The following is a 25,519-nucleotide window of genomic DNA, read 5'->3' as shown; positions in this document are numbered from 1 at the left end:
CCCCCCCCCCTCCGCCCCACTGGGTTGGTAGTCCTCCTCCTCCCTACTGGGTTGGTAGTCCTCCTCCTCCTCCCTACTGGGTTGGTAGTCCTCCTCCTCCTCCCTACTGGGTTGGTAGTCCTCCTCCTCCCTACTGGGTTGGTAGTCGTCCTCCTCCTCCCTACTGGGTTGGTAGTCCTCCTCCTCCTCCCTACTGGGTTGGTAGTCCTCCTCCTCCTCCCTACTGGGTTGGTAGTCCTCCTCCTCCCTACTGGTTTGGTAGTCCTCCTCCTCCCTACTGGTTTGGTAGTCCTCCTCCTCCTCCCTACTGGGTTGGTAGTCCTCCTCCTCCCTACTGGTTTGGTAGTCCTCCTCCTCCTCCCTACTGGGTTGGTAGTCCTCCTCCTCCTCCCTACTGGGTTGGTAGTCCTCCCCCTCCACCCTACTGGGTTGGTAGTCCTCCTCCTCCTCCCTACTGGGTTGGTAGTCCTCCTCCTCCTCCCTACTGGGTTGGTAGTCCTCCTCCTCCCTACTGGGTTGGAAGTCCTCCTCCTCCCTACTGGTTTGGTAGTCCTCCTCCTCCCTACTGGGTTGGTAGTCCTCCTCCTCCCTACTGGGTTGGTAGTCCTCCTCCTCCTCCTCCCTACTGGGTTGGTAGTCCTCCTCCTCCCTACTGGGTTGGTAGTCCTCCTCCTCCTCCCTACTGGGTTGGTAGTCCTCCTCCTCCTCCCTACTGGGTTGGTAGTCCTCCTCCTCCTCCCTACTGGGTTGGTAGTCCTCCTCCTCCCTACTGGGTTGGTAGTCCTCCTCCTCCCTACTGGTTTGGTAGTCCTCCTCCTCCCTACTGGTTTGGTAGTCCTCCTCCTCCCTACTGGTTTGGTAGTCCTCCTCCTCTGCCCTACTGGGTTGGTAGTCCTCCTCCTCCTCCTCCCTACTGGGTTGGTAGTCCTCCTCCTCCTCCTCCCTACTGGGTTGGTAGTCCTCCTCCTCCCTACTGGGTTGGTAGTCCTCCTCCTCCCTACTGGGTTGGTAGTCCTCCTCCTCCCTACTGGGTTGGTAGTCCTCCTCCTCCTCCCTACTGGGTTGGTAGTCCTCCTCCTCCTCCCTACTGGGTTGGTAGTCCTCCTCCTCCCTACTGGGTTGGTAGTCCTCCTCCTCCCTACTGGGTTGGTAGTCCTCCTCCTCCTCCCTACTGGGTTGGTAGTCCTCCTCCTCCTCCCTACTGGGTTGGTAGTCCTCCTCCTCCCTACTGGGTTGGTAGTCCTCCTCCTCCTCCTACTGGGTTGGTAGTCCTCCTCCTCCCTACTGGTTGGTAGTCCTCCTCCTCCCTACTGGGTTGGTAGTCCTCCTCCTCCTCCCTACTGGGTTGGTAGTCCTCCTCCTCCTCCCTACTGGGTTGGTAGTCCTCCTCCTCCCTACTGGGTTGGTAGTCCTCCTCCTCCCTACTGGGTTGGTAGTCCTCCTCCTCCTCCCTACTGGGTTGGTAGTCCTCCTCCTCCCTACTGGGTTGGTAGTCCTCCTCCTCCTCCCTACTGGGTTGGTAGTCCTCCTCCTCCTCCCTACTGGGTTGGTAGTCCTCCTCCTCCCTACTGGGTTGGTAGTCCTCCTCCTCCTCCCTACTGGGTTGGTAGTCCTCCTCCTCCTCCCTACTGGGTTGGTAGTCCCCCCCACCGCCCCACTGGGTTGGTAGTCCTCCTCCTCCTCCCTACTGGGTTGGTAGTCCTCCTCCTCCTCCTCCCTACTGGGTCTGAAGTCCTCCTCCACCCCACTGAACAATTCATTACAAACCAGTTCTGGGATCTGGGATGTGAACTTTGATGCTCAGCATCTCAGAACGATGTTTTGTGCAGATAAAACCTGCTCAAAATGTGGGCATACCTTCTTTTTAATGATCTTTCATCAGAATTTATTTTTGAGATCTTTGTCAAGTATTGGATAGAAACTCTTGCTAATTCCCCAGTATTTCTGCAGTGTTTTCCTCAGTATTTCTGCATACTTGTTTTTCTGCTCTTGTCTGTCAGACTTATTAACCCCTTAGTGGCAAAGAATCTTCCTTCTGCTTGCGACAGAGGCGTAATCTATTCCAAACTAAGTGAGCCCTGTTTTCAATCATGTTCTAATGATTTATATACTGTATTTATCCTCTCCCGCCAGGTATAAGAAGACTCAGGAGACCCTGTCTGTGGCGGGACAGAAGACCACTGCTGCCTTCTCCACCATGGGAACTGCCCTCAGCAGGAAACTGGGAGACATGAGGTACAGACCAAGACACAAAATGGCCGCCTCAATCCCTTTCTCCAGAGCAGGGTCGGACAACCACCAAGTTGTAAAAACCTAGGTGTCATCTCGGTCCTCTTTTCCACTAGGTTGTAGACGTTTATTTGGCGAGGCCACAACAACCCTCTTTCTGGTGAAAGCTAGTCCTGCCCCCCCCCCCTAATCTACAACACCTGATTCAGCTGCACACCTGGGGCCTCATTTATAACCGTTGGGTCAATTTGACAGTAAATATCTGCATGCTTCATTTCTGAAAAGATTTATAATATACAACGTGTGTGTATATATCCTGTTATGAGTCAGACCTGTTAAACGAGCGTGTCAACGAGCGTTATAACACCGCCTGGAAACGGCCGTCGTTCACCTTTTTTTTATGGTGGTAATATCCTCAATCGTCTTTTTGTTGTTGTTGTTGTGTACTTTGTAAATATGGAAATTAGTCCAAGACCCTAGCTAAAGGAAATAGCAATGGTGAACGTGATCGAATGTCTTTTGGAGGTGTTGGCAGAACGTTTTTCTTTTGCAGTGACGTTTGTTGTATCATCTGACAGGTTTTTTTTCTTCTGAAAGACAACGATTGCAAATTGTTGTGACCCTGTAAACATTACAAACTTTATTTTTTATTTTTCCCAACCCCCGAACAGAAATAAGCTGCACTGCCCACATTCTAAACCATTGTCTGCTCCGGAGGAGGGGTGGAAGGGGGGGAAACTACAGTAGGACTGCTTACAGTGGTAACCTACCCACTTCAATGCTAAAGATCAACCCTCTGTTCACCTGTTTTATATGATACTGTATGTTATATACTGCGCTCCTTTTCGGATGCATAGAGCAAAAACTTGACATTTTATAATAGCCTATCTAAGGCTCAATTAAATGAGATGCGCATTGTAATTTATTTTATGTCTACTTCAGGAAAATGAACTCATCATGGCCAAAAAAAAGTTAAGGGATTTATTTTGCAATGGTTATGATATTTATTATATTTCTAAATGAAATATTGTCTATTGGAGGAATGTCACGTTAAATGATTCATACGTAGCCTACAAACCTCGATGGTAAAGGTGAACTGTTTGTTCTACCGTTAAAGTGCACTTCGGATCACAGAGCAACATGCTACAAATAGCTGATCTATTTACCACTGTGAAGTGGGTCCAATTTTAAATGAGAGATGGGGATGAATAATAGCCTATAGACCAACAATAAGTTAGGATGGGCGATTTCACCAGTATGAAACCATCAGTCAGAAAAGGTGAATTTATTCTGCGATGATCATGGAAATGAAATGGATGCTGATTTCTAATTATTTTACAATGTAGAGATTTTTTTTTAAAAACATTATTTTTGCTCTTCTCACTAATGGCAAATAATAGCATTTTATTATATTTAAGTTTTTATTTAAACAATTATGAATAATTGTCATATATTCCTGCAGAAGGCTACTAAAGGCGACGGTTGCTTTCTGGGAATGTAATGATTCAACCACTGAGCCACTGAGCCTACTCATGGTCTGAAGGTTGTAGGAGGATCAGCTCACGTCCAAGTTACATTTTTATAAATGCCAACTTTTTTTGTGAAAACCGTTGTGCGCATATATTGTGCGTACGCAACGTTTATTGAATTAAGGCCCAGGACCTTTGATTAGCTGCAGCGTTTATATAATGAGGCCCCAGGACATTGATTAGCTGCAGCGTTTATATAATGAGGCCCCAGGACATTGATTAGCTGCAGCGTTTATATAATGAGGCCCCAGGACTCTTGATTAGCTGCAACGTTTTTATAATGAGGCCCCAGGACCTTTGATTAGCTGCAGCGTTTATATAATGAGGCCCCAGGACATTCATTAGCTGCAGCGTTTATATAATGACGCCCCAGGACATTGATTAGCTGCAGTGTTTATATAATGAGGCCCCATGACCCTTGATTAGCCAGTAGTTTTCCAGGAGGAGTGTTTGGCAGCTCTGATGTAGAAAACACAATCTGCGTTTACTCTCCTAGAAGACTACTGAAGTAGACACTGTAGAATTTACACTAACCCCCCACCCCACCCTCCCAGACTTGACTGATAACCACCTTTTGCCTGCAGTCAATTCCACTTGGTTGCTCCAACTTTAACTAGCTATGGTGGGCCATGCTTTTTTACAGCCATGTTATAGATGACTCGTAATCGTACCAAATGTCTGAAGGCCTTTTTTAATATATGGTTCAATTCAACACTTTATTTGTTGTAAATAATTAATCTATCCATTCATCACCACCCTAAAACCATATTATCTCTAGTATCTACATGATCTCAGAATATGTCTATTAACACTGTCCAAGTCCACATCGACGTGTGTGTGTGTGTTTCATCGCTCTCTCCTTGTTTCCCTCTTTCTGGATCCATTACTCTGGCCTTGCAACAATACTCCCTTCCTGCTTGCTCTGTATCAATGTGCCGCAACAACTCTTGTTCCTTAGTTTTGTTTTGTCCCATTTTTTTTGTTTGTTATTGTCTTTCATTTTCATCTAGCGTTATCCATGACCAAGTCTGAATTAGACCAGACTATATAGGTCTATACACTTCCTACAGCAGGGTTGCAGAACATGGGACCCTGGTGTGCATTGCAATGCCATCTATCATGTACCCATCACCATCATTGCTACCAGGTTTGAAAATAAACATGGCTGACCTGTGCATTGCAATGAGGTTTTCTGGACTTCTTAAATAATTTCAATATCTGCTAGTGTCCCAAATGGCAACTTTTCCCCTATATAGCCCTATGGTCAAAAGTAGTGCACTAAATAGGGAATAGGGTGCCATGCCATTTGGGACGTACCCTCTGAAAGCAGCCCCTTTTTTGATAAATAGGCTAGCTCTGCTCAGCTCGTTGCTTCTTGTGCCTCACTCTGTTTTTTTGTTTCTCTTGTTTTTTTTTAAATTGCTGCGTCTGGTCTACAGAGCGCTGCCGTTCTCTAACTCCTTTAGGTAAGACGTACTCTGTTGCTGGGACTGGAACGACCCAATTTACCGACCTTCATCAATTACTATGACCACTTAACCTAGAGTTTTCAACGGTTCTGACTGTTTTTTAATACAGCTATAGTCTTTATGCTGCCACTCTGCTTTCTCAAATCAAAATGTATTCGTTCACATGCGCCCAATACAACGGGTGTAGACTTAACCGTGAAATGCTTTCTTACGAGCCCTTTGCAACGATGCAGAGTTAAAGAATAATGGTAACTCGAGGAATAAAATAAACAAGAATGAAGCTATATACAGGAAGTACCAGATCAATGTGGAGCTATATACAGGAAGTACCAGATCAATGTGGAGCTATATACAGGAAGTACCAGATCAATGTGGAGCTATATACAGGAAGTACCAGATCAATGTGGAGCTATATACAGGGAGTACCAGATCAATGTGGAGCTATATACAGGAAGTACCAGATCAATGTGGAGCTATATACAGGGAGTACCAGATCAATGTGGAGCTATATACAGGGAGTACCAGATCAATGTGGAGCTATATACAGGGAGTACCAGATCAATGTGGAGCTATATACAGGGAGTACCAGATCAATGTGGAGCTATATACAGGGAGTACCAGATCAATGTGGAGCTATATACAGGGAGTACCAGATCAATGTGGAGCTATATACAGGGAGTACCAGATCAATGTGGAGCTATATACAGGGAGTACCAGATCAATGTGGAGCTATATACAGGGAGTACCAGTACCAGATCAATGTGGAGCTATATACAGGGAGTACCAGATCAATGTGGAGCTATATACAGGGAGTACCAGATCAATGTGGAGCTATATACAGGGAGTACCAGATCAATGTGCAGGGGTACGAGGTATTTGAGGCAGATATGTACTTGAAGGCAGGGTAAAGTGACTAGGCATCAGGATAAATAAGAGTAAAATAAAGGACAGAGTAGCAGCAGCGTGTGTTTTTATATACCCTTAGCGGCCAGTTTATTAGGTACACAACCCCGTTCACAAAAATGGATCTCTCCTACAGACAGGGAGTCATGTGGCCGTGGCTTGCGATATGAAGCAGGCAGACAGGCATCGAGGCATTCAGTTACTGTTCGATTGAATGTTAGAATGGGCCAAACTAATTACCATAACCACTTTAAGCGTGTTATGATCGTCTGTGCAAGGCTCCGGTTCCAGCGACTCAGTAACGGCCGGCCTCCTGGGCTTTTCACGCACAACATTTATCTAGGGCAGGACTCTCCAACCCTGTTCCTGGAGATCTATCCTCCTGTAGGTTTTCACTCCAACCCTGTTCCTGGAGATCTATCCTCCTGTAGGTTTTCACTCCAACCCTGTTCCTGGAGATCTACCCTCCTGTAGGTTTTCACTCCAACCCTGTTCCTGGAGATCTACCCTCCTGTAGGTTTTCACTCCGACTCCAGATGTAACTAACCTGATTCAGTTTATCAACCAGCTAATTATTAGAATCAGGTGCACTAGATTAGGGTTAAAGTGTAAACCAACAGGACTCTCTTTCTCCAGGAACAGGGTTGGAGAGCCCTGGTCTAGGGGTTTTACAGAGAATGGCACGACAAACAATAAAACATCAAGTCAGGTGCAGGAAACAGCTCGTTGATGAGAGAGACCGAAGGAAAATGGCAAGAATCGTGCAAGCTAACACGTGTGCCACAAACGAAACGGGCAAATATTCGCGCGGTGTGAAGAACGGCATCTCAGAACGCATAACTGATCGGTCCTCGTCACAGATGGGCTATTGCAGCAGACGACCACACCTGGTTCCTCTACTATCAGCTACAAAACAACAAGAAGAAGCTGTTCCACGCCATCACCAACACTGGACAGATGAGTGGAAAAATATTGCCCGGTCCGACGAGTCCTAGTTCCTGTTGTGTCATGCTGATGGCAGAGTCATGATTTGGTGTAAGCAATGTGGATCCATCCTGCCTGGTCTCAACGGTACAGGCTGGTGGTGGTGTAATGGTGTAGGGAATGTTTTCCTGGCACACGTTATGTCCATTGATACCAATTGAGCAACGTTTCCATGCCCTGAAGAATTCAGGCTGTTCTGGAGGGAAACGGGTGTCCGACCCCCGGTACTAGACGAGTGTACCTAATAAACTGGCTGCTGAGTTTATGGTCTTGTGAGTGTGCGTAGTGCAGAGAGTCTGGGTAACCAACTAACTATTTAGCAGTTTTCTAACTATTTAACTTCTCTACCCCCCTTAGCCATAAGACTGCTATCGCAGAGCCTGTTGGTCTGAGGGCTGATGCTCTGGTACCGTTTTAGTTGGCATTTTCTTTGAAAGATACAATTTTGTTCCCCCTCAGGTTATGATTTTCATTAATTACTTTATTATTTAAGAGGAGTTCAGTTCATATAAATTAATTCCCTGCATATTTTAATGATTAATTACCGGAGTGGCGCAGCGGTCTAAGGCACTGCATCTCAGTGCAAGAGGCATCACTACAGTCCCTGGTTCGAATCCAGGCTGTATCACATCTGGCGTCCCATAGGGCGGCACACAATTGGCCCAGCGTCGTCCGGGGTAGTCCGTCCATTGTCATAAGAATTTGTTCTTAACTGACTTGCCTAATTGAAATAAAAAATGACTAACCTGAAGTAACCACCAGATGGCAGTATCCTCCTTGACCTGACTGACTTGACTTCCGTCCCGCTGTAACCATGTTCCCCTGCTTGTGTGTGAGTGCTCCAGTGGTGGGCCAGGCCTGGGCCTGCCTCGCTGCTTTAATAACCCTCTTCTCCACTTAGCTCCTAATGATCTCACTTCTTCTTTGTCTCCCTCCTTTTAACGCTTACAAAGTAGCAACTACTCCATCCGCCATTCGATAAGTATGCCAGCGATGAGGTAAATTAGCTCACACTTTTTAAAAAAATTCTATTTCGTTTTGTTTTTTTTCACCACTTTAAGTATCACTTTGTCCTTTTGACATTTAGTGGTTTTAGAGTAACAGCTGTTGTCTTTATTTGTGATGTTTTTTTGGTCTTTGAATTTCCCATACACAATACAAACATAACGATATGGCACAGTTTGACGGCACAGCCTTGGAAAAATACGTAGTGGTAACATTGTGTGTTTTATGTGCTGGCTCTAACTAAATGAAAATACTAAGTGTAACTTTGATATCCTGTCTGTATGCTTTTCCCTGTGAATATATATGTACGTGTGTGTGAGCTAACTCAATACACATATGACTGGTAACTCAATGTAAATCAACTCCACTAAGACTTTGCCCTGATGATGCATGAAACTGTCCCCTCCCAGAGGTAGCCCTGGATAAGGGTGTCTGGCAGTGGACAATCAAAGAATAATAAAATGGAGGTTACCACTTACGTTTGTCGTCCACCCTAAACCTTTACGGGAGAGGATCATTATTTTTTTGAGTCCGGTGTTTTATATCGTGAATAAACACTTCTGAAAGTTGTTGCTAATTCTATGATCTTCCCTTGTGCTCATTTGTAGAATGTTTTTTTTTTGCTTGACTGTTTTGTAATATATTATATCTGTTTTTTTTTTTTTTTTTTAATAGAAACTCTCCAACCTTCAAGTCGTTTGAGGACAAAGTTGGGAACATGAAGGTGAGCTGAAGGGGGTTGTTGAAATGGGACGCAGAGTTAAACCTTTACGACTCACAGCTGGAATGTAGAAACAGTAAAATGGAAAAGTATATTTTTGTAGTTTGTACATTCCATTTGTATCTCCGTTGTGAACTGCGCCGTATGCTGTCGTCACCGCCGTATGCTGTCGTCGCCGCCGTGCCGCAGGCTGTCGTCGCTGCAGGCTGCCGCCGCGCCGCAGGCTGTCGTCGCCGCCGCGCCGCAGGCTGTCGTCGCCGCCGCGCCGCATACTTTGCTTCTTAACATCCTACAGACGAGTTAGTTTAGGAGTGCTTTAGCCTATTCCTGCACGGGATCATATTACTATTGGATTATTCTCAACTGTCTCTCAAAACAAACTCTTGAAAATTTAAAAATGGTGTGAAAATGAAATGACTGACTGCCTGAAGATTTCCCATTTGTTCTATTCACAGCTGGGCTGATTTTAAAGTCTCCCTGCACTGCAGCACATGTAAAGAAAAGGTGTGTGTGTGTGTGGCAAAGGGGATCTGGTAATGGCTGTATTTTATAATGGGTATAATATAGCATCGTGGGTATATGTAACAAGTGGTACCTAGGGGTTATTGTTAGACGCTAACACACCTGAGTGATGTGTTACGCTTGGTGTCACTCAGGGGTCCAGGGTGACGCAACGGTCTAAAAGCACTGCATCGCAATGCTAGAGGCGTCACTACAGACCCCGATTCGATTCCAGGCTGTATCACAACCGGCCGTGATTGGGAGTCCCGTAGGGCGACGCACAATTTGGCCCAGCGTCGTTTGGGTTTGGCTGGTTGTAGGCCGTCACTGTAAATAAGAATTTGTTCTTAACTGACTTGCCTAGTTAAATAAAACCCTGCGGAAGACGATTTACCGGTGCTGCAGCACAGACATTCTGAAAAGTGTACAACCTTTTAACAGGTGCTTGATCTATACAAATCTCAAAACAGTTGAATGCACTTACCCTATTCTCTACAATCTCACACAGCTCCTTTTTAAATGAAATGACTTAAGATTTACCATCACGTTTTGATCCCGTACCATCCTCCTCCTGTCTCTCTTCCTCTTCAGTACAAGGTGGTTGGAGCCAGAGGTAACGGTGAAGCTGTCCAGTCCCCGACCGACACGAACCCTGTTCAGGACAACGCACCCTTCTGAAGATCATCTCTCTCTCTTCCCCCCCCTCTCCCTCTCTCTCTCATCACCGGGACTGTGACATCATCATTAAGCGCCTCATCACTGAGTGACACATGACATTTGGCCTAAAGAAGTCACCCTCTAATCCCCACATTACTCACTACTGCCTCCCTCACCTGACCGGCAAAACGTAGTGCCCTATATCATTAGTACTACTGCTCAGTCCTAAATCACCCCCTAGCCCCTACTCCGTAGCCCCTACCCTATCCCTTGTGGAGAACTGAAAGGACTGGATTGATGTGTGCAATATGGCAACAATTCCACCTATACTATGACGGGGCATGGTGGAGCCACTACCATATTGTTTAAACCAATAGGTTGATTTGTTGCACATTGCTTACTCTTATCTAGTTCCTTCAGATCTCCACAAGTGCCTAGGAGGTTAAGGGGCTAAAGGTCCTATTTGAAATCTCCCTCCTCAGCCTACTAAAAGCATGTGCATATCTCATCTCACTGTGCAAATACAAACTACCGCAAAATACAACCTGAGATTACATAACATCAAATCACCACAGCTTGTAAAAAAATAAATACATTAAACCATTTTGTATTATAAAACAATTTTACACTGCTTTGCATAATGTTTTTACATGACTTATCTATATGTATAAATATATATGAATAAATATATTGTGAACAATACTGCCAGTCGGCATTAATCGGTAGGTACGGCGGACGTGGAGGCTCAAACAAGAAGGCAAATAAAAACACTACGACTACAACAAAGATCTGTTTAGTACCCTGCTGAGCGTTCTGTTTCTGTTTAGTACCCTGCTGAGTGTTCTGTTTCTGTTTAGTACCCTGCTGAGCATTCTGTTTGGTACCCTGCTGAGTGTTCTGTTTCTGTTTAGTACCCTGCTGAGCGTTCTGTTTCAGTTTGGTAGGTACCCTGCTGAGTGTTCTGTTTCTGTTTAGTACCCTGCTGAGCGTTCTGTTTCTGTTTGGTAGGTACCCTGCTGAGCGTTCTGTTTCTGTTTGGTAGGTACCCTGCTGAGCGTTCTGTTTCTGTTTGGTAGGTACCCTGCTGAGCGTTCTGTTTCTGTTTGGTAGGTACCCTGCTGAGTGTTCTGTTTCTGTTTAGTACCCTGCTGAGCGTTCTGTTTCTGTTTGGTAGGTACCCTGCTGAGCGTTCTGTTTCTGTTTGGTAGGTACCCTGCTGAGCATTCTGTTTCTGTTTAGTACCCTGCTGAGCATTCTGTTTCAGTTTGGTAGGTACCCTGCTGAGCGTTCTGTTTCAGTTTGGTAGGTACCCTGCTGAGCGTTCTGTTTCTGTTTGGTAGGTACCCTGCTGAGCGTTCTGTTTCTGTTTGGTAGGTACCCTGCTGAGCGTTCTGTTTCTGTTTGGTAGGTACCCTGCTGAGCGTTCTGTTTCTGTTTGGTAGGTACCCTGCTGAGCGTTCTGTTTCTGTTTGGTAGGTACCCTGCTGAGCGTTCTGTTTCTGTTTGGTAGGTACCCTGCTGAGCGTTCTGTTTCTGTTTGGTAGGTACCCTGCTGAGCGTTCTGTTTCTGTTTGGTAGGTACCCTGCTGAGCGTTCTGTTTCTGTTTGGTAGGTACCCTGCTGAGCGTTCTGTTTGGTAGGTACCCTGCTGAGCGTTCTGTTTGGTAGGTACCCTGCTGAGCGTTCTGTTTGGTAGGTACCCTGCTGAGCGTTCTGTTTCTGTTTGGTAGGTACCCTGCTGAGCGTTCTGTTTCTGTTTGGTGTGTTTCTACAATGTGAAGCAAGGCTTTGCTGTAAAGATATCTTTAGGCCTTACTCTTTCAGTCTTATTGCTTTCTGTTACTTTGCTGGTATAAAATAAATGTACGTTTTTCGATTCTTTCTTAATCTGGAAGTTGTAGAATAGCGTTTAACCTGCGAGGTTTTTGCTTTCTCATTTATTTGTTGGCTCAAGTGCTTACTGTTATTGTGCCACATCTGAAATGATCAACTGTCAAATACAGTCCGGACAGCTCTCCATGTCCACCATTTTTTATTATAAGAATTGTCCGCGTGCCTCAGGTGTAACGCCACCACACACACACTCCTGTACCCAGACGTACTCCTGTACCCACCCTTGTGACTAGCTCTACTGTTATATCAACAACACTTCCTGTTTAGCCAGTGGGCACTAACCCAGCCTCTTTACACTATAAAGAGCAACTAGCTGTTCCCTAGCTTACAACCTTCAACACAACTTGAAATGGCTTCTATTGGTTTGGTAACAACGTCACTTTTTGTTATTTTCAACATGATGTATCTACGTAGATTGTATTTTTTTCTGTTCACGGGACGGAGTATTCATTTACCTTTTTAACTTTTTGTTTTTTTAATTTAGTACTGATTTATATTTAGGTTATGTGTTTTTGATGGCTCTCTCTTGGGTGGAGTTTAAATAAGGGTTGTTTTTATATTTAATTGTAAATCTGTAAATCGTTGCCAATATTTAATACCTGCCTGTTACAGATCTCTCTCTCAACGCAAAACTATAGTTATTCCATAGATCGTAGCAAACCTACTATCTGGACCGGTTCCTCCCCCCCCCCCCCCCCCAGACACTGATCAGACAGAGAATTTCCGTTAGGAATGTGTGTTTAGTCCAGGATTAAGCTTAATCTGTGTTGGCAGACAGAGCCTCCTAAGGCAACCCAATTCATGTTTTGTCCAATTTATTGGCAAAAGATCTGATCGGTCAAAAGACCAATTTAGTGGCGAAAGATCAGAATTGGGCTGCCTGTGTAAACGCAGCCTTAGTCTATTCAGTTTTCTATTGTCTCTGGTTATGACATAGCAAGGAAAAAGGCAGATGTATCCATAGATGGTGTAGAGCTGCAAAAACATTGGGTTTAATGTACATTTTTTGGGATGCCACGGCTGAATTTGTTAACACATTTATTGAAGGAATGTACAATGTTGGGGATGATAGCAGGAATATATATATATATATATATATAGCTTTATTTAGAATGGGAGCCTAGTTGTCGACATTTAAATGGATGAGAATGGTGGATGAATTCAATGTTGGTTTGTCATATGTTGAGAATATCAATAAAGCATTCCTTTAAACAAAAGAGTTGTGGGTAATGTTCAATCCAATATATTTTTATAAAACCCTTTTCCTCAGCAGTTCTTTACTGTTAACCTGGCCTACAACCCAAAGTGCAAGCGAGAGCACAGTGGCCAGGAAAGGGCCTAGAACTGGGGGGATCACGGGAGAGGGCCTAGAACGGGGGGGATCACGGGAAAGGGCCTAGAACGGGGGGGATCACGGGAAAGGGCCTAGAACGGGGGGGGATCACGGGAGAGGGCCTAGAACGGGGGGGATCACGGGAGAGGGCCTAGAACGGGGGGGGATCACGGGAGAGGGCCTAGAACGGGGGGGGATCACGGGAGAGGGCCTAGAACGGGGGGGGATCACGGGAGAGGGCCTAGAACGGGGGGATCACAGGAAAGGGCCTAGAACGGGGGGGATCACGGGAAAGGGCCTAGAACGGGGGGGATCACGGGAAAGGGCCTAGAACGGGGGGGGTATCACGGGAGAGGGCCTAGAACGGGGGGGATCACGGGAAAGGGCCTAGAACGGGGGGGGATCACGGGAGAGGGCCTAGAACGGGGGGGATCACGGGAAAGGGCCTAGAACGGGGGGGGATCACGGAAGAGGGCCTAGAACGGGGGGGATCACGGGAAAGGGCCTAGAATGGGGGTCAAACTACTGAACAAAAATATGCTGGTCCCATGTTTTCATGAGCTGAAATAAAATCACTTATTTCTCTTATTGTGCACAAATGTGTTTACATCCCTGTTAGTGAGTGTTTTCTCCTTTTGCCAAGGTGATAATTCATCCATCTGACTGTTGTGGCATATCAAGAAGCTGATTTAAATGGTATTCATTGGGCAAAAATGTTTAACAATGGCAACTTAACTAAAATGGTCACATGCACATATTTATCAGATGTTATTGTAGGTGTAGTGAAATGCTTGCGTTCCTAGCTCCAACAGTGTAGTAGTATCTAACAATGCACATCTAAAAGTAAACCAATTTGAATTAAGAAATATATTAGGACGAGCGATGTCGGAGTAGTATAGCCTAAAATACAGTAGAATAGAATACAGTATGTAAACATTAAAGTTACTGTTGTTTCATTATTAAAGTGGCCAGTGATTCCATGCCTATGTACAGTGGGCTCCAAAATTACAACAATACTTTTAAACAATATAATTATAGAAAAACTCAAAATACCAACGTGAGAAATACTGTACTTAATGTTTCAATGGAGCCAACCAAAATAATTTGATTGAATTAAAAATCAATGTCCTCCAATTCAAGGTTTCACAATTAATGGCACCCTTAAATATTATTGTAAATAACATCTACCAAAATAAAACGAGAAATTAAATGCCACTTATTTAAGTTTATCTAAGTGTTAAGGAACTATATTGAGCCATTACATCTCTTCCTGTTTCACAAGGGTATAAAAATGAGGTAACACGCATGCAATATCCCGCTGTCATCCAACACCATGAAGAAAAAGGAACTGGCAGTTGAAAAGAGACAGATGGTCGTAGACCTTCATAAATCTGGTAACGGCTACAAGAAGATCCACAAACGATTGAATATACCACTGAACACTGTCAGGACAATTATTAAAACATTCAAAAGATATGGAACAGTTAACCTCACGGGTTGAGGATGCAAATGCATTTTGACCCCCAGGATAGGGAGGAGGATGGTGAAAGAAGCAACAAAAAACCCAAGAATCACTGTGAAAGAATTGCGGGCCTTGGGGTCACCAGGTTTTTTTTTAAAAAAAAGCACCATCAGAAGCCACAACCACAGGCTCTTTGGAAGGGTTTCCAGAAGAAAGCCCTTTCTGACCCCAAGACACCGATGCAAACGTTTGGAGTTTGCCAAACGTCATTTAAATTATGACTGGAAGAAGGTGCTCTGGTCAGAAGAGACCAAAATTGAACGTTTTGGTCAGATACAGCATAGGCATGTTTAGCGTCAAAACAGAGATGCATACAAGGAGAGGCACCTCATACCCACGGTGAAATATGGAGGGGGGGTCAGTGATGTTTTGGGGCTGTTTTAATTCCAGAGGTCCAGAGGCACTGGTTAAGATTAATGGCATAATGAACTCCACCAAGTATCAGGCCATTTTGGATGACAGTCTGGTTGCCTCTCCTGATGAACAGTTCTTGTACTGACATGGCTTCCAGAGGCAGTTTGGAACTCGGTAGTGAGTGTTTCAACTGAGGACCTGTTCTGTGAGCTTGTGTGGCCTACCACTTTGCGACTGAGCCGTTGTTGCTCCTAGACGTTTCCACTTCACAATAACAGCACTTATAGTTGACCAGGGGGCAGCTCAAGCAGGGCAGAAATTTGACGAACTGACTTGTTGGAAAGGTGGCATCCTATGACGGTGCTCAATTTGGAGCTCGGAGCTCTGCAGTACAGACCATTCTACTGCCAATGTTTGTCTATGGAGATTGCATGGCTGTGTGCTCAATTTTATACACCTGTCAGCAACGTGTGTGGCTGAAGTAGCCGAATCCACACATTTTTGTACAGTGTGTGTATATATAGTGTATGCCGGTATATAAAGTTATATTTGTGGGTGAATTTCCCAGATGCCTCTTCAACCTCAGGAGGTTGAAGATATTTGGCTTGTCACAATTGAGAGCATCCTGTCAGGCTGTATCACCGCCTGGTACAGCAACTGTAACGCCCGCAACTGCAGGGCTCTCCAGAGGGTGCTGCGGTCTGCCCAACGCATCACCGGGGGAAAACTACCTGCCCTCCAGGACACCTACACCACCCGATGTCACAGGAAGACCAAAAAGATCATCAAGGACAACAACCACCCGAGCTACTGTCTGTTCGCCCCGCTCTAACCTAGAAGGCCAGGTCAGTACAGGTGCATCAAAGCTGGGACCGAGAGACTGAAAAACTTTGATCTCAAGGCCATCAGACTGTTAAATATCCATCACTAGCACATTAGAGGCTGCTGCCTACATACAGACTTGGAATCACTGGCCACTTTAATAAATGGAACACTAGTCGCTTTATTAATGTTTACATATGTTGCATTACTCATCTCATATGTATATACTGTATTCTATACTATCTACTGTATCTTAGTCTATGCCGCTTTGACATTGCTCATCCTTATACATTCTTAATTCATCATTCCTTTACTTAGATTTGTATGTTTTGGGTATATATTGTCAAATTGTTAGATATTACTGCTCTGTTGGAGCTAGAAACATAAGCATTTCGAAAAACACCCGCATACCTTGCTTAAACACGTGTATGTGACCAATAAAACTTGATTTTAAGGTTTCTTCCATAAGAGATTTGTTGATAAAAAAGTTGTTCCCTGACCGGGAATCGAACCCGGGCCGCGGCGGTGAGAGCGCCGAATCCTAACCACTAGACCACCAGGGAAGGTGAAGTCTGTCGGTGATTGAAACCTTATAGTAGATATGATAATTGTTGACTGATAAATATGTATATTTTTTTAATTGTTGACAGATAAATATGTATATTTTTACAATTGTTGACAGATAAATATGTATATTTTTATAATTGTTGACAGATAAATATGTATATTTTTATAATTGTTGACAGATAAATATGTATATTTTTATAATTGTTGACAGATAAATATGTATATTTTTACAATTGTTGACCGATAAATATGAATATTTTTACAATTGTTGACAGATAAATATGTATATTTTTACAATTGTTGACCGATAAATATGTATATATTTACTATATTTTATAAATAGTTTGTCACAGAGATTTGTTCTAGTTCGTTCAAACAGTTTTTTTCCCCCCACCCTGAGCAAACAAACTCTCGTCACCCCACTGCACGTCGCACACGGTCCATGTTGAAGCCCCTCCTGGTCTGACCAGAGAGTGTCTGTCAGTCACCTCGTAGTATAAAACCTCTCTCCATATCCTTCATTCTGGCATAACATTTACCGCAGATATACTTCACTACTACCGCAGGGTCGTATTTACCCCCGAAATCTACTTTCAAATGGGCCCCGTCGCCTAGCGTTAACTCCCCTACCTAGCCTCGCTGATTCAGTTGGCTGCTGTTTTAACATCTCTCGGGTAACAACAACAACAACAAAAAGGTGAGATTTGCTTGAAACGGCAGTTTTGATGATTGAATTCAGTCGATGCTAAGTTAGCTAATGCTAATGCTAATGCTAATGATACTCGGTCATGTAAGAAGATGTGCTTGTTGTTTTTGGACATTTGTTTTGTATGACAACAGCACGAAATCCTATTTTTATTTTCTGTCATTTGTTTGCAGCTACACTCACTTTTATGTTAATTGTTTGCCAACATTGCCAAGTAAACATTTGCTTTTGACATTTTACTCGAGAGTAATTTTTAGGCCTTTCGTCCCCAAAATGGACATGTTCTTCTAGCTAACGGTTAGTCGAGTTGGCTTTTTCTTCAACAACAGACCAACAAATTATGTTATGTTTCTAAACTCAAGTTTGTCATTTTCGATCACATTTTTTTTTTTTTAAAGAATGGTAACATTGTAAATTAGCTAGTAAAGTATAGTTAGGAGCCTAGCTATCTAACGTTAACTAGCTAGGTATGTACCACCAGCGAATGGCAGTTGTTAATTGAAATCATGGTTAGATTTAGGTCGAATGGTCCCTGAGTTTAGCACACCCACATCAGCGAGATATTGTAGTTTTGGGGCGACAGCGGTTAGATGGTTGGTTGGTTGGTTGGTTGGTTGGGTGGTTAGACGGTTGGTTGGGTGGTTAGACGGGTGGTTGGGTGGTTAGACGGTTGGTTGGGTGGTTAGACGGTTGGTTGGGTGGTTAGACGGTTGGTTGGGTGGTTAGACGGTTGGTTGGGTGGTCAGACGGTTGGGTGATTAGACTGGGTGGTTAGACGGGTGGTTGGGTGGTTAGACGGCTGGTTGGGTGGTTAGACGGCTGGTTGGGTGGTTGGTTGGGTGGTTAGACTGGGTGGTTGGGTGGTTGGTTGGGTGGTTAGACTGGGTGGTTGGGTGGTTGGTTGGGTGGTTAGACTGGGTGGTTGGGTGGTTAGATGGGTGGTTAGACTGGGTGGTTGGGTGGTTAGATGGGTGGTTGGGTGGTAACCGAAAGGTCCATTGGATTGAATCCCGGAGCTGACAAGGTAAAAATCCATCGTTCTTCTCCTGAACAAGGCAGTGAACCCACTGTTCCCTGGTAGGCTGTCATTGTAAATAAGAATTTGTTCTTAACTGACTTGCCTAGTTAAATAAAGGTTAAATTTAAATAAATAAATAAAAAAATACCTTGTCATTTGTGTTTAGTAGTATCAGATGCCTACATTAAAGTCACAGAACAGATGGTAGCCTACACACTAACAATTTGAGGCAGAAATGATTGTTTCAATATTTATCATATAGCGAAGTGTGTGAGGGGTGATTCTTATTGCTTGTTACTGTATGTAGTTAGCCAGCCATGCATTCTGAAGGACTGGCTAGGAACTACGTCGTTGTAAAAACTTGTGCTATAATCTCTGTCTATGTACAAATGTCTTAGTGTCCCATTCTTCTTCTAGGGTTTCTATCTAACGCACTATTCAACAAGATCGGAAGAATGGCAGCGATCAATGCAGGCGCATCTCTTGTTGCTACCAATGACTACTACCGAAGTGAGTAGCTCTCGGGCCGGGCGTGTCTTTACAAACGAAGCCCTCAGGCCCTAACTCAGTCAAGCTCCATCAGTGTGATTTTCCTTTGTCTTTGGAAGCGTTGAAAACTGGCACGCAAGTAAAAAATAAATATGTGCCAGTCAAGAGTTTTGATACACCTACAGTTTTTAATTTTTTTTTACTATTTTCTACATTGTAGAATAATAGTGAAGACATCAACTATGAAATAACACATATGGATTCATGTAGTAACCCCAAAAAAGTGTTAAAACAAATCAAAATATATTTTGGATTCTTCAAAGTAGCCACCTTTTGCCTTGATGACAGCTTTGTACCCTTTTGACATTCTCTCAACCAGCTTAATTTTTTGTTGTTGTTGTAATCAAACCTTTTATTTAACCTTTATTTTCATGAGGTCGTCACCTGGAATGCATTTCAATCAACAGGTGTGCCTTGTTAAAAGTTGATTTGTGGAAGATAGCCCTATTTGGTAAAAGACCAAGTCCATATTATTGCAAGAACAGCTCAAATAAGCAAAGAGAAACAACAGTCCAACATTACTTTAAGACATGAAGATCAGTCAATCTGGAAAAATTCAAGAACTTTGAAAGTGCTATGATGAAACCGTCTCTCATGACACAGGAAAGGAAGACCCAGATTTACCTCTGCTGCAGAGGATAAGTTCATTAGAGTTAACTGCACCTTCCAGAAATTGTGGGGATCAAACCTCTTGGTCATGAATGGGTAGTATTGTCCAGCCCTATCCTGAGACAGTGACAGAAGTATGGATTGATCCTGTGACAATAGCCTATGTCTGGAGTAGGCTTGTAAAGGTGCTGAATGACTTGTTCTGTACAAACCTAACAGTCCTATTGGTTTAACTTTTCCCCAGGGCGCCTCGGCTCCACTTCCAGCAGCAGCTCCTGTGGCAGTTCAGAGTACAGTGGGGAGGTCATTCCACACCATCCAGGTACACAAAGCAAGCATATGGGTGGTGGTAGGGACCGTGTTCAGGGGTGGTACTGGGAGTTCCCTAACTGTTGGGGTAGGGACTGTGTTCAGGGGTGGTACTGGGAGTTCCCTAACTGTTGGGGTAGAGACCGTATGAGTATGGCGATACTGGTATAGTCCCAGTCTTACTACATGGTAGTCCTTTTAAGGTTGGTGACTGTAGGATTGCCTTGTTGTGCCAGTCAGGGCACGGTGCCATGACAACACCAACTGAGGCAGCAGAGAATGGTAGTCAGTCAGTTGGTGTTGTCATGGCACCGTGCCCTGAGGCAGCAGAGAATGGTAGTCAGTCAGTTGGTGTTGTCATGGCACCGTGCCCTGAGGCAGCAGAGAATGGTAGTCAGTCAGTTGGTGTTGTCATGGCACCGTGCCCTGAGGCAGCAGAGAATGGTAGTCTGTTTTTCCTCGTCTACTGAAGCTTTACATGTACACAGTGATGAGGTCATTTAGTGAGTTATGTTTAGTTCAGGTATTCTTGGACCTGAAATTGAGATCCTAACCGAATTGGATCTGTGAAATTCCCATCTGACACCACCAGGACCAGGTCATTTTTTTTTTATTTTGGGGGGGGAAATCAATCCCTGATTTGGATCTGAGGTGGACCAGATCTGTTGAGAATTGCGTTGTGGTCTACACTACAGCTTAGTATTTTCATAAATTATGTCCTTAATGTGGAAACGCTCTGTTTCTCCAGAATGCTCTCTGGCTCTGTCTCTCCAGAATGCTATCTAGCTCTGTCTCTCCAGAATGCTCTCTGGCCCTGTCTCTCCAGAATGCTCTCTGGCCCTGTCTCTCCAGAATGCTCTCTGGCTCTGTCTCTCCAGAATGCTCTCTGGCTCTGTCTCTCCAGAATGCTCTCTGGCCCTGTCTCTCCAGAATGCTCTCTGGCCCTGTCTCTCCAGAATGCTCTCTGGCCCTGTCTCTCCAGAATGCTCTCTGGCCCTGTCTCTCCAGAATGCTCTCTGGCCCTGTCTCTCCAGAATGCTCTGTCTCTCCAGAATGCTCTCTGGCCCTGTCTCTCCAGAATGCTCTGTCTCTCCAGAATGCTCTCTGGCTCTGTCTCTCCAGAATGCTCTCTGGCTCTGTCTCTCCAGAATGCTCTGTCTCCCACTAATTTGTGCGCTTTCATTGTGTGAATTGTTTTCCCTTTTTGTTAAATGTTTATTTTATATATGTTTTTATTTATTTATTTAGCTTGAACATGTAAAGAAGTACCTGGCATGTAGGTCTATAAAAGTTCCAGTTGGGGATTTCTAATTGTCCTAATGCACCACCACTTATGTGCCTCAGAGCTTCTCAATGTATTTTTATGGTCACCACAGTCTAGTTCCTCACTGTATTTGAAACATCTTTCCAACACTCTCGTTCTCTCCATAGTGAAATGGCAACATATTGCTGATCCCGTATATCCAGCGGAAACGTCATAAAATAGACTCAAATACAGCTGTGTATTACAGCAAAACTTCTTCTTTTTAGTGACCAGGAAATACGATGACATCGCTAAAGTACCGTAGTGAAATATTTAGTAGGAAACAACTTTGTCAGCGTTAACATGTCATCAAACTTACTTTAGACGGTTGGAAATGTTGACATTAGCTAGTAAAGTTCGTCAAAAATAGCTGGCAATGCTAGCAAGCGTTATACTACATCTAAAGTCAATCTGGTGACATGAAAATGTTTTCCTACTAATTATTTGCCTCCATTTTGAATGTCATTGTATTTCCGAGCCACTTGTAATGCACCTTTTTGAAATGTCCATCAGCGCTCATTGATGATGCGTTGAGTAGAATGCTCAGTCGGACACTAGTCCCAAAACGAACATTCAAAAGTACATTGTGACGAAACACAGGAATAGCGAGAGGTCAAGTCAGACAGAGCGAGGAAGACCGGCGAAGGAGACAGATTAAAGATTTTCTACTGAACCAACTGCCATGTGTAGCTAATTAGATTATTATTATTTTATAGAGGGTATTTATTTTTATTAGGATATTTTCTTCAAATAATTTCAGATCTGGTCTGTATTTTCACACCGGTCCGTGGCCGCCGGATCCGATCCGAGGGTCAACTATAGAATTATCGGGTTACTGTCTATCCGTGTGAACCTTTTTATGTATTATGTTGGGGCTATTATATAGGTAATTGTCTTATGTTTAGTAATTTTCTATGTGTTTGACCTAGTTGTTAATCTTGTTTCTCAGGTCTGCCCAAACAAGACTCTGGCCACTGGTGGTCCAGTTTCTTCTTTGGGAAGCAGAACCAGCCAGGAATGACCACTCTGACTGAGGAGGCCAAGCAGAAGTAAGTTAAAGTAGGCAACTGGGAGACATGTGGGTAATGGACTATAACCTCTTACATACTCAAAACACTTCAGAATGTTCTTGACTTATCCTCTGGTTCCATTGCGCTCCCTGGGGGGGGTGTAAAATAAACATTGCTTTTAGAGCTGATCTGAACATACCAACTCTGATGCAACATACTCTCAGAAGCACAGTGCACTTTGTTTCATGTCTGTAGGGCTTACCATTGCTGAGATATATATATATATATATATATATATATATATTTGTGTGTGTCTCAATTCTGGGTCAAAAGGTCACAGGATATGATGCACATGTCAATGGCAAAGCCTTTTCTAAAAAAATGGTGCCAAAATGACACCGGGTGGACTCAGATTAACAAACAAAGTCATTTTCAGGAGTTAACTGGAATTTGAGAGGGAGAAATTTCCTGAGTTACAGTTCATAAAAGGAATTTGGTTAATTTAAATAAATAAATTAGGCCCTAATCAATGGATTTCACATGACTGGGCAGGGGTGCAGCCATGGGTGGGCCTGGACTGTCACAGGCACGCACTGGGGAGCCAGGCCCTGCCAATCAGTTTTTTTCCCCGCAAAAGAGCTTTATTACAGACAGAAATACTCCTCCATTTTATCAGCTGTCAGGGTGGCTGGTCTTAGACATACTGCCACATTATCTAAAATGACGCTGAGTGCGGCTTATGGTAGATAATTTAACATTAAATTCTCTGGCAACAGTTCTGGTGGACATTCCTGCAGTCAGCATACCAATTGCACACTCCCTCAACTTGAGACATCTGTGGCATTGTGTTGTGTGACAACACTGCACATTTTGAGGCCTTTTATTGTACCCAGCACAAGGTGCACCTGTGTAATGATTATGCTGTTTATTCAGCTTCATGATATGCCACACCTGTCAGGTGGATTAATTATCTTGGCAAAGGAGAAATGCTCATTAAAACAGGTCTAAACAAATTTGTGCACAACATTCTTTATTATGTTCATGGGACCAACGTTTTATATGTTGCCTTTATATTTGTGTGTATAATACACATTTCATGTTAATTTATGCACATAGTTCATGTAATATGCAATAAATCTTTGATGAATTCGTTTAAAAAAATGATCTTGTAAGTTTAAAAAAAACTTTTTTTATTTTATTTATGTAATGCAGTAAAGTCACAAGCTACTGATCTAACCAGAGGTAATACTTTTAAGGTTTTAGTGTGCTTGTTACATCTCTTATGGAATTCGACTTGACCTAATCACATTATCTTCCTTCTGCCCACCATTTTGATACTATTTCAATGCGTTCCAATGGCCATAGACTTTCAATGGAGAAATGTCCATTCATAGCTCCTCCCACACCTATGCTAGACTCAGCACACCGTTAACCTCGCCCTCACACACTGTTAGGCGAGGTGACTAACCTTCCTGATAGCTACTATAGTAAAGGTGAGATTGCAAGTGTTCATAAATGGACAAACAAACAGATTCTTGGTTGGGCCTTTTTTATTAGCGTTAAAGACAATGGGCCTTTTCTATTAGCGTTTAAAGACAATGGGCCTTTTTTATTAGCGGTTAAAGACAATGGGCCTTTTTTATTAGCGTTAAAGACAATGGGCCTTTTCTATTAGCGTTAAAGACAATGGGCCTTTTCTATTAGCGTTAAAGACAAAGGTGCGTATCTTAAGTTACATTGTTCACTATGGGACTTACTTACATTATACCGACTAGTTGGCCAGAAGAGGTGAAGACAAGGCCATCCAGAATACAGGCTTATTAATATCAAACAAATAAGCATCTGTAATTTCACACAAATGTGCGGTAGCAGGGTTTTATTCGCGTGTATCCTTATACTGTCCTTCTCTCACACTGGGATTTACGGTTTTACACAAGGGGGGTACAACAAAAAAACGCTAAAGCCCATTGGGCGTCTTACCAGAATGCTAGCGGAAAAAACCCCAGCTCTTTATGTGTTGTGAAACAACTTCAACTAGTAGTAAATTCATTAGCTGACATTTCCAAACCCTTATTGTCTTGCTTCATGAATACTCCCTCCTGGGTCCCTCACTAGGACAGACAGCTTTCTGACACACTAAGGCATAATCCTCATGGCTGATTCATCTACAACATTAAGCAAGGTGCTCCCTGCTGAATACAACACCAGTTTTCCTCCTTGTTCTCACACTCAACTTCTCTCTCCCTAAACAACTCCTCTCACACTCAACCTGTCCTCCATCCCTGGGAATTGAACTGGCGTCCTTTGCATTGTTAGTGCTACAGTCTTCCCGACTGAGCCACGCAGGTCATCCTTACCTCTCCCCGTTTTGCTTTGCTCTCACACTCGACCCCTCTCTTCCAGGGCGGCGGCCATGACTGTGACCAACGGCCAGGTGACCTGCGTTGCCAGGGAGATGGTGATGAAGAGGCAGGTCAGCGAAGCCGGGAGGACCGAGCCGGGGAGTCCACCCCCCTCCTGAGAGATGGGACAAACGCTAGGAGACGGAGGCTGCGTCCCCATTCCCTAAACCCTTAATGCTGTTCCATCCTCCACACTACATAGAATGTATGCCTGTTACATTGCTTCATACTAGGTAGTATGGATATTGGAACACACACCCTTTTTTTTGTTTGTCTTAGTAGGACAGGCTGACAATGACCGTTTTTTTTTTTTTGTATCCCGTTTTTGTTTTTTTTAATCTATGAACAAAATATATATATATAAAAAAAAAAAAAAAAACTTTTTTTACATTTGTACTTGTCTGTAACACCGTGGTGCCCTCACATAACTTTTGTTAACTTCTCCACTTTGTCACCCTGTGATTGCAGATGTCTAGTAAAAGTCGCCTCAGCCTAATTATGGACTTGTCTGTCATTTCTGTTGCTTTCAATGGAATTTATTGCTATGAAAACAATCTTGGTATGCCAAACAGTCAACATTAACCTGGGCACTCAGTATCTGTCAGTCAACATTAAAAGGATCAAACCCAATAGAGAACATACATATTTTTATTACCATATAATTTTTGTAAGTTTACACACTCTCAGGAATGTGATGAATAATTAGCTTCCCTATAGAAAATACACTAACCTTCACACATCTAGGGGCAGGGGTTCAAACTGTAGAACCCTCTTCCTACATTTGAATATAAAAATAGATTTTTATCAAATAAAACTATGCTACATTTTATGGGACCCTCAGGATGACAAATCAGAGCAAGATTACTGAATGTAAGTACATTATTTACCTTCAGAGGTGAATGTATCAAACCAGTTGCCGTGATACGTTTTCTGTTGTGCACTCTCCTCAAACAATAGCATGGTATTCTTTCACTGTAATAGCTACTGTAAATTGGACAGTGCAGTTAGATTAACAAGAATTTAAGCTTTCTGCCCATATAAGACATGTCTATGTCCTGGGAAATGTTCTTGTTACTTACAACCTCATGCTAATCACATTAGCGCACGTTAGCTCAACTGTCCGG

The 25,519-nt window shown here is 43.6% G+C and overlaps 2 protein-coding genes and 1 non-coding gene across 22 annotated transcripts in view; 2 read left to right on the top strand and 1 right to left on the bottom strand.

The window, feature by feature from the left end:
• The window catches only part of LOC115168716 (tumor protein D54), a 36,107-nt gene extending 22,999 nt beyond the window's left edge, over positions 1–13,108 (top strand). For 3 of the 20 annotated variants that reach the window (XM_029724231.1, XM_029724230.1, XM_029724225.1), the window contains 5 exons: positions 2,134–2,235; positions 5,198–5,224; positions 8,068–8,112; positions 8,795–8,843; positions 9,933–13,108. In XM_029724231.1, the coding sequence (XP_029580091.1) occupies positions 2,134–2,235; positions 5,198–5,224; positions 8,068–8,112; positions 8,795–8,843; positions 9,933–10,019 (310 nt within the window). In that variant the 3' untranslated portion in view covers positions 10,020–13,108. Of the gene's footprint in view, positions 1–2,133; positions 2,236–5,197; positions 5,225–8,067; positions 8,113–8,794; positions 8,844–9,295; positions 9,345–9,932 lie in introns of all 20 variants that reach the window. The other 17 variants (XM_029724232.1, XM_029724227.1, XM_029724235.1 and 14 more) reach the window with 14 other exon arrangements.
• Positions 13,109–16,413: 3,305 nt separating this feature from the next.
• Positions 16,414–16,485, bottom strand: trnae-cuc (transfer RNA glutamic acid (anticodon CUC)). The gene has a single exon. It is a non-coding gene; the product is annotated as a tRNA-Glu (tRNA).
• A 513-nt stretch (positions 16,486–16,998) lies between these two features.
• Positions 16,999–24,891, top strand: LOC115168715 (pancreatic progenitor cell differentiation and proliferation factor B). Its single transcript, XM_029724224.1, has 5 exons — positions 16,999–17,186; positions 18,631–18,723; positions 19,616–19,693; positions 21,933–22,032; positions 24,397–24,891. Exons 2-5 carry the CDS (start codon positions 18,669–18,671, stop codon positions 24,512–24,514), a joined length of 351 nt encoding a protein of 116 aa, XP_029580084.1. The 5' UTR covers positions 16,999–17,186; positions 18,631–18,668; the 3' UTR covers positions 24,515–24,891.
• Positions 24,892–25,519: the final 628 nt, after the last annotated feature.

This window comes from Salmo trutta, chromosome 30 (genome assembly GCF_901001165.1).
Source record: "Salmo trutta chromosome 30, fSalTru1.1, whole genome shotgun sequence".
Classification (NCBI taxonomy): domain Eukaryota; kingdom Metazoa; phylum Chordata; class Actinopteri; order Salmoniformes; family Salmonidae; genus Salmo; species Salmo trutta.
Note: the sequence above shows the minus strand (reverse complement) of the source record. Positions and strands in the feature narration are given on the sequence as shown.

Bases quoted from the DNA above. Each gene is read 5' to 3' on its own strand.
- LOC115168715 (XM_029724224.1), top strand. From the start codon at position 18,669: ATGGCAGCGATCAATGCAGGCGCATCTCTTGTTGCTACCAATGACTAC. The intron at 19,694-21,932 runs GTACACAAAGCA...CTTGTTTCTCAG, and splicing joins GGTCATTCCACACCATCCAG to GTCTGCCCAAACAAGACTCT. The intron at 22,033-24,396 runs GTAAGTTAAAGT...CCTCTCTTCCAG, and splicing joins ACTGAGGAGGCCAAGCAGAA to GGCGGCGGCCATGACTGTGA.